The sequence below is a fragment of the Thunnus thynnus genome, chromosome 2 (assembly GCF_963924715.1).
Source record: "Thunnus thynnus chromosome 2, fThuThy2.1, whole genome shotgun sequence".
Classification (NCBI taxonomy): Eukaryota; Metazoa; Chordata; class Actinopteri; order Scombriformes; family Scombridae; genus Thunnus; species Thunnus thynnus.
The window spans coordinates 37673623-37686416 of NC_089518.1; the positions used below are offsets into that span (position 1 = coordinate 37673623).

At 35.5% G+C, this 12794-nt stretch overlaps 1 protein-coding gene across 9 annotated transcripts in view; it reads right to left on the minus strand.

Moving 5' to 3' along the window:
* The window catches only part of prdm6 (PR domain containing 6), a 127150-nt gene that overhangs the window by 71698 nt on the left and 42658 nt on the right, over window positions 1-12794 (minus strand). For all 9 annotated transcript variants that reach the window (XR_010924551.1, XR_010924546.1, XR_010924544.1 and 6 more), the window contains one exon: window positions 1892-2019. Coding sequence is in view for 6 of the 9 variants with exons in the window: in XM_067573230.1 (XP_067429331.1) it covers window positions 1892-2019 (128 nt within the window). In the remaining 3 variants the exon portion in view is untranslated. The remainder of the gene's footprint in view (window positions 1-1891; window positions 2020-12794) is intronic.

Below are 12794 nucleotides of genomic sequence, written 5' to 3' on the forward strand. Positions count from 1 at the left end.
GGATAATAATGTTGTTCTGTCTATTATTATTGTTGTCATTGATCCAATGCTTCATTTTCTAACTAATTAGAAATACAGTAATATAGTCTGAGCTGTAAATGGATAAGTAGGGCCAGTAACAATTAACGTTTATAAAGTTTACGTGACATCATAAACTCTGTTCTTTGGTTTAGTGTGTAATGTGTAGAGTTTAGTGTGTCACTGAAAACACATAGGTTAATCAAGTATGGCCACAACAGATAGACGTTGTGTTTGATGAATTACATTTACTATTTTTGCATCAGAGGTCTTAACAAAGTATGTAGAAAAAACATATACAGGAAATCTTTCTAGTATTTTTATGGTTAATCAATTGTTTGAAAATGTGTGAATACTTTAATCATGTTAATGTTATTAATGTTATTAATCAAATACAAATACATAATTCAACTGAATAGTCATGATTTTAAATATCCTGTAATTGTTTTTGTTGTCTGTTTTATTACTTTTATTTTTGGTGGGGCTTTCTAGTGAACATATGTTCATTATGATTAAATGATTATTACATTAAAAGTGACTCACTGTTTAGTCAGCTTTATGAGTTTTTTCATTTAATTTTATGTAAGGAGGGATGCATCTATTTGCCATTTAGAATATTTCTCAACTGCTCACTCTGGAAATGTGTTTCTTCAAATAAACTAAACTACATTAAAACTGAACACAGATTAATTCCTACTTGGCTGATTTTTGTCTTTTTTCATATAAAAAATCTAATGTAAGACAACTGATATAAAGTTCTCAGACAACTGAGAACTTTATATTGTGGGTATGGTAGTATTGTATATGTTTAAATGTATGTGCATAGAAAGAATTTATTAATTTGGGCCTACAAAATGTGCCAACAAACCAGTCTGTATAAAGTCACATTTCATTGTTACTTCTAGTATTTCTGTATTCTTTATAATCATGTTTTTTTTTTCTTTTAAAAGATTGATTGAAGTAGCAAAGATACTGTTACCGGCAAATGGTAGCCAGTTTGCAGATGCCAATATGCTCTTGTGTGTAAAAGGTTTATGTAATTATAGCATCATTCAAATTATTCTGATGGCGTAGTGTTTGTAGGAAAAAAAACAACCCTAAGGAAAACTGGTTTAGTTCAGGTGTCATTCAGTCCATTTATTTGGGGGGGCTTTAATGTCTGCAATGTTTGTCACAGAGTCTTTTTTGATTTTACCACTAAGGTTGTTTTTTCATTTTCCTGGGTTGGTCTGTTTCAACCGCGCTGTGTCAAACTTCATTGTGATAACATGTGTTTCCACTACGGCCTCACAGCAGGGGACAGCCGTGCCGAGCCGCACTGCTGTGGTCCTGCTTGGTAACACGACTGACTGCGGCCAACCTGTTACAATCTCCCTCTTCATATAAGCTGTGTCTTGTGCGACTCAACACATGTGTCTTTGCTGGGGACCCGACAGAGAGCTATTCTTTAAAAACCTCTCTGTGTTCTGCTCTCAGTACTTTTGTAGCTGAACCGAATCTCTGTGGGTTGGACTTGCATATCAGATATCAGCCTTAAAGTAATCCTGATCATTTTGAGCTGTTTGAGAGCAGTTACTGCAGATGAAAAACCAAAATGTCCTGCTGTTGCTGCTTCACATGAGAAGCTTTCCACAGATGAACCAGTGGGAGGATTTTATTATGAAGATGTTAGTTAATGTGCTATTCTTCAATAATAACATGTCTCCACAACAAGATATGGAGATATTTGGCACTATTTGGTGGGTGGATCAGTTTTAAAAATTGCTGGGAGGAACAGTACAAGCAATACATGTATTTTTATACACTCCTGGTACCCTAAAGGACACTTTAGGAAACTACCACATATCAGTCAGAGAAGTAAACTTATTCTTACCTGTACTGTACAACCATCATGTTCTGCTCTCCACAGTGTCTGGCACAGCGGATATACCTCATCCAGCTGGACTTACTGGGATCATTACCATCGATAAAGTGCTGTAACGTCCCCTCTGCATCGTAGATCTGGAACACACAAATATACAGGGTTAGATTTGAAGGTGGTACATATACAGACAGGACTGCTCTGCTCGTTATGATTAATTACTGTCATAACTTCTATGCCCTGCATTAAAAAAAACAGGGTTATAGTTAGAAGTAATACATATAGTGATGATATTTCTAGATACTTTTTCATCTATAAAAGGTCATAACATCAAAACGTCAATCACAGTTTCCTAATGCCCAAAGTGACATCTTTAAATTCCTTGTTTTATCTGACTAACAAAAAGATATTTCATCTAACATCGAGTCTTTACATTTGAGAAGCCAAAACCAGCAAATGTTTGATGTTTTTGATTGAAAAATGAGTGAAAAAATTAGTTCATTAACGAAATAGATGAGACAGCTGTACTTGTTACAACATGAATATTTATATTTATATTTGATTTTAAAAAATTAATACCTTCTTACAAAAAAAATTCTCAGGTCTCATCTCTCAAGACATTGTGAGAAACGAGTTCAGTCAATTATTCATCCTACAAACCACCCTGACGCCTTATGATTCCTTCCAATATGGAACCTGCACCTGCAGAAAAAACATTAGTTTTTGTCATCAGCCATTTAAAACTGTTGCAACTAATGATTCTTTCCATTATCGATTTATCTGTTGATCATTTTCTAGAATATTCAAGTAGTTGTTTGGTCCACAAATGTCAGAAAAATTTCCATCACAGTTTCCCAAAGTCCAAGATGACGTCTTCAAATGTCTTGTTTTGTCCCGAACAACAGGGCAGTTAATGCTAACCCATTATGAGCAGTATGAAGGAACCATTACATACAAAGAAAGCTGAACAACACATTCATTTTGATGGAGCTAAAGTTGACCTAGTTAGCAGTGGTGGAAAGTAACTAAGTACATTTAACTAAACTACTGTACAGTAGTTGAGTGTAGTTTTGAGGTACTTGTACTTTACTTGAGTATTTCCATGTGATGCTACTTTATACTTCCACTCCACTACATTTCAGAGGGAAATATTGTACTTTCTACTCCACTACATTTATTTGACAGCTTTAGTTACTTTTCAGATGAAGATTTGACACAATGGATAATATAACAAGCTTTTAAAATACAACACATTGTTAAAGATGAAACCAGTGGTTTCCAACCTTTTTGGCTTTTGACGTCTTACATAAAGCAGTGTGTAGTCGGGGTCACATTTCACATGTCTATGAGTTGTTAACAGCTCCACCAAATAGTGATTTTTCCCTCTAAACTTCTCACATACTTTCATTTCAATAAATGTTCAAATGATCCAATATTTCAGCAAAAATCAAAGATTAGAGAAAAAGTCCAAAAACTGAAAACAGATTTGTGTATCAGAACTTTGTTTTTTCTTCTTTCCTCTCCCATTAATCATCTCACCACCCCTCAGATTTATCTGCTGACCCTTTGGAGGGGCCCGACCCCTAGGTTGGGAACCACTGGACTAAACTAGCTAACTGTATATAAAGTAGTGTAAACTAGCTCCACCTCCAGCAGCTACAACAGTAACATGCTGCTCTAACACTGATGCTTCACTATTAATAATCTAATGATGTCATATATAATAATATATCAGTCAGAGGGACCAAACCACTACTTTTACTGCAATACTTTAACTACATCAAGCTCATAATACTTATGTACTTTTACTGCAATACTTTAACTACATCAAGCTCATAATACTTACGTACTTTTACAGTAGTAGGATTTTTCATGCAGGACTTTTACTTGTAATGTGGTATTTTTACATTGCTGTATTGGTACTTTTACTGAAGTAAAGGATCTGAATACTTCTTCCACCAATGCTAACGTTAGTTAGCTAACACAAACTTTAGTAGCGTCAATAACGTTACTAGACACACGTAAAACACGTCTGTCTGAGAGGAAAACAGGACAGCACCTCCCTTTACATCGAACTGTAATTATTTTGACCACAAATAGGCTCTTTTGATGGATACTAACCTTTAGAAAACGGTAAAACTAGCTAACCGGTGTTCCTCTGTCATCTAGCAGTCGTTTGGCGCCATTACACGACGACTGCTTCACTCAGGGAAGCACCGCCATCTTGTGGTAAAAACTGGAGCACATATTTAACCACTAATGTTCCAAAAATATAGACAATATAGACTCACTGAATAATATTTAACAAGTAACTACGTATATATTACAATTAATTTCGAGTTGTGGGTAAAGATAATGAAGTCCAACCTTTAAGATGTCCGCCTCAAACCTGAACAGAAAACCGTTACACGACATGTCGTCACTGCCGTATCACTCCGCCATCACTCTGCTGAACACTCACGATGTTACAACTATAGGTAATGTGCGCAGCGTTAAGTAGTTCCTCCTATCAACTCATAAAATAAAGACATTTTCATTTAAACAATGCAATATATATATAATTACCATGTTGTATTGAAATGGATGTTGTATATGAAATTTATAAGATTTGTCCTGTCATTTCATTTTTATGGTCAAATATGGCCATAAAAAATTAAATTAAATAAAAAAAAATGTCTTCCTTGTTTATTAGTCATTTCTTTTATTATTTATTTAATTGATTCTTTTCTGTCTCAATATTTATTCTTTCTGTCATATAAACCAATAAAATAAAATCATTCCCACCAGTAACATTTTTCAATTGTTTTTACACCAATGAAGAACTGGGCATACAGAACTGGGGCAAAGGTGGTGGGGTATGGGATTTAACAACTAAATATAAAAAATGTATTTAAAAAATAAGTGGAAAGTATATCCATGTAGTTAAAAGACAGTTAAGTGACTACTGACTGCATTAAAATGTAAGTGCGATAGATGAACATAATGTCATAGTTAATGTCCTACAGTCATCATATATTTTTTGAAGGATATGGGATTCTTGTATCCAAACTTATGTTGATATATTTTCTACTGCATGTAACTTACAGAGTGAGAAAAAAGTTATCTTTATTCCAAATTCAGGGGACAAAAAACTATTAAAATTACTATCAAGCAGACTTTTTATGTAAATTAACATTTGCAATAAAAGGAAATCCCACAGAGTGAAAAGAATTGGTTTGTTCATAGTTCATTAGCTTCCTGAATAGGATTCCCCAACACTTTTAAGTACAATCTTAAGTTAATGTATGGACACAGTACTGTCTGGGCCATTGATGATTTTTTTGGCTTTGCTTTTATAGCAATTTTTATATATATCTTTTCTTTTGAATAAAAATTTAACTGGAAAAAAGTTATGAGTGTGAATGGGAAGTCTCTTATCAAGAATGTTATTAAGAGAAGATATTGTCAAACAGTTTTATGTCATTGAGCTGAAAGTAAACAACCTTCCTTTTAATAAGAGTTTTCATATCCAAACATAAGGTTAAGTGTTGAACTGTAAAACTACAGGTCGTAACAGGATATTTATGGTAAAACAAAGTCAAAAAATCTGTATATATTTGGAGATTTATCACTTAATTGTGTGATCATGTTTAAGTTCAAGAATTTAGAATAAACCTTTGCGACTGAAAATGATTATGAGTCCTGCACTTGCAGCTGAGACAAAGAGAAATAATTCCAGTTGATTTAAAATGTTTTAAACAAAACGCAGTAACAAATCATTAGCCTCTTATATGCAGTCTTGCCAGAGCTGATTATTACAGGCCTGCTGGGTGTTAAACTTTACACAAACCTGATTTACACCTGCTTAAAAGCCTCGCTGCTCCGTCTGCCAACGTCTCAGCCATAAAAACAAGTTCTGATGTCTAAAAATACTTTTTCAGTGTGACATTGGAGGATAATGCATGAAACAAGATGCATGAATGTGGAACATAAACTAAACAAGTCTCCATTTAGTGAGAGAAGGAAGAAGCTTTTTCCCGACTCTTGTGGCCATCTGTCCAGAGCAAAATATTTCAACAGGCACTGACCAGACTGCAGAACAAGTTTATGTGAATTTTCATGGACCTCATATGATGAATCTCAATGATTTTGGCTTTTCCTCTAGCAAGGCCATAAGTTGCTTTTGTACACATGAAAAATTAAAATCTAATGGCCAGACTGCCATAAAATTTACTGACCACATTCTCAAGAGAATGAACACTTTTTATTTTAATGACCATACCTTTCCTCTAGTGCCACCAGGAGAAACTTTACATTTTAGCCGTAGTATTGGTAATGCACTAACCCAGAATTCCAGTAAGTCCTCCAAATTAAATGACCAAATACATTGTTTGATCATGTGACTCCTGAATGACACATAGGAGCATTTTCTAATCTGGCGCCTCTATCAGCAGTAATCAGCAGGACAACATCATTTGTCTGTACTTTAAAAAAACTGTTACACATCACTGTTAAACAATAATGATGTTTTATGCTGTGACAACACTGTGGTTAAGGTCTGGTAGGGTTAGGCATAAAAATCACTTGGTTAGATTTAGAGAAAGATCATGGTCTGGGTTAAAATGATCACTTTGTTAAGGTTAGTTTTGTGGGTTAAAGTTACTGCTTCCTTAAAGTTAGGCCACCTTTGTCGTCATGGCTACAATAATAAGGTTAGGGGATGATCATAGTTAGGGTTTTTAAAAAACTGTCTCGTCTCACAGTTGGAAATGTGACACTTGTGGTTGGAAACAGGAAATGAACAGCTGTTTCCTGTGTGGATGTACCCTTGCTGCCATTTTTTCCCAGTGGTCATTCGCAGTATTGCAGTGAAAAAAATCCAATCCAAAAGCATTTCCCCGTAGACATCCACTATAAAAAAAAAGACATTTATAAAACTGTTGACAGGACACCTCCAACTGCAAATAGGGTCAATTATTACTCTTTGCATTATGTATTGTTAATCCATGAAGGTTTTGTATTTGTTAAACTTTCCTAGAGCCTAGAAAAGCAATTTTACAATCTGTGACGACATCACAATGTAAAGTCTTATCGGCTGAGCAGAAACTAGCGGGCAAGGCCAACAGGAGACACAACACGGAAGCAAAACTGGAAGCTAGAAAACATTTTGGCTAATGCACCAGGTGAGCAATTCTCATTCGACTGAATAGGTGCCATCTTTGAGTCCAGTATCCAGTTCTTATAATCTATCCATGGTTATACCATCTACCCAGCCCACCACCTCTGACTGAGGAAATTTGTCAACTTATATATCTACGTCATCTGAGCTGCACTGTTACAAGTCATAATTACTACGGCCACCAGATGGCGTCTGTTATTCAAACGTCACTATATGTTGTTACATTACGACATATTGTGTTGTTTTTCTTCCTCAGTGGAATGAAACCTCATCCAGCTGGATGTAATCCACACTGACAACAACCAGTCTAACTGATATCAGAAATAAAATACAAAAAATTATACTTTGTTTTAATTTATTGTGTAATTTATTTCCCCAATCACAGTTCAGCTATAGTGAAATTTTAAATTTTAAACTGAAACTGGGTAAATTATTATAAATATAGTTAACATGTTCACAGCAGCAGGTGATTGGATCGGTTTCAGGCACTTTTTCAGTCATCGTATGTAATCAATGCAGTTGTCTACACAAACTTATTATCTCGCATTTTCACACTTCAAGACTATTTTCTTCCATTTTACATGCGTAATTACATTAATAGAATAAAAAATTGAATTAAAACACAATCTTTGTTTTGTACCATCCAACACTCTGGCAGCCTGTAGGGGAACCAGAAGGGCTTTAAGTTTGTAGTCTATTAGTCAATTTATTCAGAGGAAAACTAAAGAGTGTGAAGTAGTAAATCATACAGTATACAGTAGAGTATATGATCCTGGTCCCAGTTACAGTGTCCCTTGTAACAGTAGTTCTTTGTCTTTTTCTAGATAAAATCAAGTAATCCTGCCCTGTAGACAAAATAAATAGATGAAGTATTTAAATAAAATGCATAATCCATGCTCCTAGAGAACGTTGGCAAGAGATTGAGAGTGTACACTTGACTTTGGAATCTGAATTTTCAGAGTAAAATCACCATAAAAATGAAAGAATTAAAAATGAGTAAATAAATCAACAGATATCTGAAGACAATAAGCAGTTAAAAAGAGTCGATCTCCTTCAGCCTCCGTCTCTCTGTGTGTGTGTGTGTGTGTGTTCATTATTAATCCATCCCTCCATCCATCCGTGGTGATGCAGTGTGACTGTATTGAGGAGGCGTTCAGTGTGTTTATAAGGTGATGACCTGAGCCAATAGCGGCCCTCTCTGCTGTCCATACAGCCAACAAACAATCAATGCTGTAAATGACTGCGAGAATCAAAGGAAACAGCCTCATTTATTATTCTCTGCATGTAAGCACTTTAATGTCTGTCGCCGTCTGTTTGTCTGCAGCTCTTCTGCTTTTATCTGAATCGTTAGCGTGTTCGTTTTATACATGTATGTTGTATTGATTGGCATGACTTTCTACTATTTACTTTCCGGATTGAGAGGATTTTTTTATCATTTAACCATACAAAATAGTTTCTGTTTGTCTCTGAATCAGAAAAGATTAAATTAAAATTTGTTTAAAATGTAAACCAGCATTTAAATACTTTATGCCAAATCATATATATGCATATAAATGAATGAATATACTCCTCTTTCACTTTTATCCAGCTCTTAAATCTCCTTTTGCTGCTCTAAACCCTAAAAATAATAAAGCAGTTGTTCCTTAACGTAAAGGAAGTAATGTATTTTAAATTTCCTGTTTGTTTGGAATGAACATAAGACAGACTTTCACTCTAAACACAATAATTATTATTTTCTATGTCAAATTTCTGCCTTTTTAAAAAAAATCCAATGTCCCTTTCACTCTTTAAGACAAATGAAGAACCGTTATTGTCTTGATGCCCATAATTAACTAATGTAAATCCTTAATAAGTCTGTTTCTCTTCACCCTTTTTAATTTTTAATATATTTATTTTATGAATGTGTCCTATAAACTTTATTTTCTCTTGTTGTTTCCATCAACATAAGTTTCCATCCAAATGTATCTCATATTTCAACTGAATTTCCAGAAAATCTGCAAAAGAAAATGTGAATCACTGATCCAGTTTCCATCCTGTTGTGTGAATATCTGGAGATAAACAGTCGGTGGCGCTAATTTTCCCATCGGTGCCATTAAACTGATGCAGAAGAAGAGGACACAACGAGATGACGTCATTAAGAGAGCGGCAGTCAAAGCTCAAACGATGGAAAACCATGTGGAAAACATGATGGAACGTTACGTTTGGTGTTTTTTTTTTGGTTTTTCAACTTTTCAACTTTTTTTGTTAAATTTCCACTCAAGTTTTTTTTTGGTTTTTTTAGCGCAAATTGCAATTTCACATTAAAAGAAGTGGATGGTTTTGATTCCTGGTTGTGTGTAATGTCAAGCTCTTGTATGTGTTCAATATTCTGCAATAATGAAACTTGCTTAAACCACAGATGGAAGAAAATGTAACAGTCCCAACCACACTGTTTGACTAACAGGTAAAGAGTATCAATAAAGAGCACTAAACAACAAAGATGGAGGAAGATGCTGTTATTTTAGAACAAACAGAGTTTAAGACTTCAGTGTTTACATTGATGTCAGAAAGAAAAAAGAAAGGAAACACTGTCTCACTAATTCTATCAGGTTCTGAGTCTGTAGTGTGTTTACACTGAATAAACGACAAAAGAAGAAGTACTCAAACCAGACAGAAGACATTATAAATAGGGTTGATGTTTGAGGGTGCGTTGGGTGGATGTTATTGTCCCACAATGCAACACGCAGCAGAAACAAACTGCAACAAGTTACTCAAACTCAGCTGTTTATAACTGCTTTTAATTTCATGTCCTGTGCTACTTTTTTAGTTTCTCAGGATGTTTTTTGTTGTGTAAAGCGTCTTTGAGTATCTTGAAAAACGCTCTATAAATAAAATATATTATTATTATTATTATATGTAGAATAAACTGGCAGAAGACGAGGCAGCGGTTGCAGATGATACGACGTCCGTCAGGGGAGGTTTTGTGTTATTTCTGTTGAGTAAAAGAAGTATAATTGGCTTCATTTGTTGTATACAAGCTGCACAAACAGTATACTGTGATGGGAAGTCGTAGTATTTAGGACACATTTAACGACTGATGGTAAAAATCTTTTTTCTCCTCGTGTAAAGTGAGCAGACAGGGAGAAACGGGGCTGATGAGAAATGCTGTCTTACATTTGAGGACATCAGTGCGTCCAATATGCTTCCTTTGTTTACAATAATCTTACCAATGAGGCAATAAGTCTTTAATTTATTCTTTTGTCTCCAGTGCTTCCCTTCATCCTCGTTTTGTTTGAGTGCTCTGTTTACATAAAGTTGGGAATGATGTGAGTGTTCTTGTATCTCTGTGAGGACCAGTAATAAAGCACCAGTGTCTGATTCTGAGGGTTGAGACGTGGTTTTAGGGTTAAGGTTAGAATAAGGTTTAGGTTAAAGCCTTATGTCACTGACTGTCCTCACAAGTATAGCAGTATGTGTGTGTGTGTGTTGTGTTCCCTGCAGCCTCTAATGAAACTCCTGCACTCTGCTGTTGTTTAAAGCTTTTGTTACTCTCAGCCATTTGTCACTGACGTCTATTTAAACAAATCACAGCACGTTTAACAGCCTCCCGCGTCGTCCTGCTCCACTTTACTCCGCATAACTGTGGTTTCCCCTTTCCAAAAAAAGCAGGGCGGGAAGCACCCCGAAGGTGGCCTGCCAGATCCAAAAAAAAAAAAAAACCACACAATGAGTTGTCAGATGTTTTAAGGAGTGAAACGCTTCCTCACTGCTATCAGTGATGTTCAGATTGTCGTTGTGCTGCTTTTAAACAGCTGCAGACCTGTTTCACTTCTAATTTACTGTTAATGTCGGTATTATTCTTCGGTTATTATCTGTTTAATACTGGCTGAGCAGTCTTATTATATCTGACACCGTGTCCTCACTAACAGAGCCACCTGTGTGAGGCTCTGCTGTCCGTCTGTACAGTGAAACATCTGAAGCAGAGCAGTGAACTGGAGCTTCTCCGGACCAGCAGCTGGTTTCTAGCTTGATGCTGTTCTGTCAAAGACGTTTTTGCTGCCTGTGTTTATCGAATCCATCGCTACAAAATTCCATCTGCAAGACAAACGGCCAAATATAACATGTTGTTTAGTTCAACAGCTAGAAAATGTTGCAAACACTGCCAGGCTGCAGGCCTTCACTCCCCCCCCCACCCCCTCCCCTCCCCTCCCCCTCCCCTCCCCCCCCCGCCCCCACCCACCCGGCTCCGGCTGTCATTTTTCCATCTGAGCACAACAATCGTGACAAAACTGGATTTTTTTTTTTTCCACCACAGCTTCAGTTTCTTAAAGCTCAATAAATGATTCTTGTTTGAGCTTCGGTTTGTCGGGGACAGACACACTGAGACCGCTCATCACACTGGACGCTGCTGTTCAGCTCTTTGCTCAAAGGAACATCGGCACTGATTTCCACTCGGGCTGCAACAAAGGATTTTTTTCATTATTGATTCATCAGGCGATTATTTTCTTGAGAATTGTTCGGTCCAACGTAACATCAAACAGTCCAAAGATATTCAGTTGAGTGTCATACCAGACAGAGAGAAGCAGTAAATCTGATAAATTTACTGAAATGATAATATTATCAATTGTCAAAATAGTTGCAGATTATTATTTATAGCAGAGCTGCAACTAACGGCTATGTTTGTTATTGATTCATCTGCCAATTATTTTCTTCATGTCTATAAATGGTCAGAAAACGCAAAGAATAATATAATTTCGCTCAGTCAAAGGTCGTCACATATTTTGTTTTGTTTGACCAAAAGTCTTAAATCCCCAAATATTCACTTTACTGTCTTTTATGACAAAGAAACGTATTAAATCATCACATTTAATGAACTGAAACCAGATAAGTTTTTGGCATTTTTGCTTAAAACGAACGACTGAAATGATTAATAGATTATTCAAGTCACGTATAATCAGACTGCAAGTAATAAATCTGATTATTTTCTTGATTCGATGAATCATTTTGTGTCAGAAAATAGTGAAAAATTACTGTTATAATTTTCTCAGCGTCAAAGGTCTTCAGATACATTTTTTTTTTTTTTTAAATTACTAAAATAATTAATCAATTATCAAAATAGTTGCTGATTAAATTTCTGTCGACTAATCTATTAATTGATTAATTCTTGCAGTTCTAATTTCCACCTAAATATATTTAATTTTGAGCCGATATTTCTGCTCATAAGCAACATTTTCTAACATCGTGGAGCTGAAGTTAACAGACTTATTGATCAGTATCAGAAACTCAAGAATAACTTTACTAGTGTCTAATATAGAGAATCAAATCTACAAAATATCATCAATTATTACCTTCATCTGTGTCTTTAACCTCTTGAACTTTTAAGACGTAGATCAACCGCTGCAGAACAAACTTTGTTCAAACTCAGAACTTTGTGTTGTCTTAGTTATATATTTGTTATAAATAGTGTCAGACAGAGTGAAAAGTGATTTTTCTAAAACTTTACGGGACATTTAAGAGGAAGGTCTTAAATGTCAAATTAAAACAGACACTCTGATGAAGAGGTTGCTAGGTTACAGAAAGAGAATAAATATGATTATTTACTTGAACTTTTTACTGACACTGACGTAGAAGACGGAGTCTAATCTGTCTGTCTCTGCCTCTTTACATTTACAAGAACCAGAAGACCTGAGGTAAGAGGAGAGGATTAACTCTCTCTCTCACACACACACACACACACACACACACACACACTCACACACACACACACACACACACACA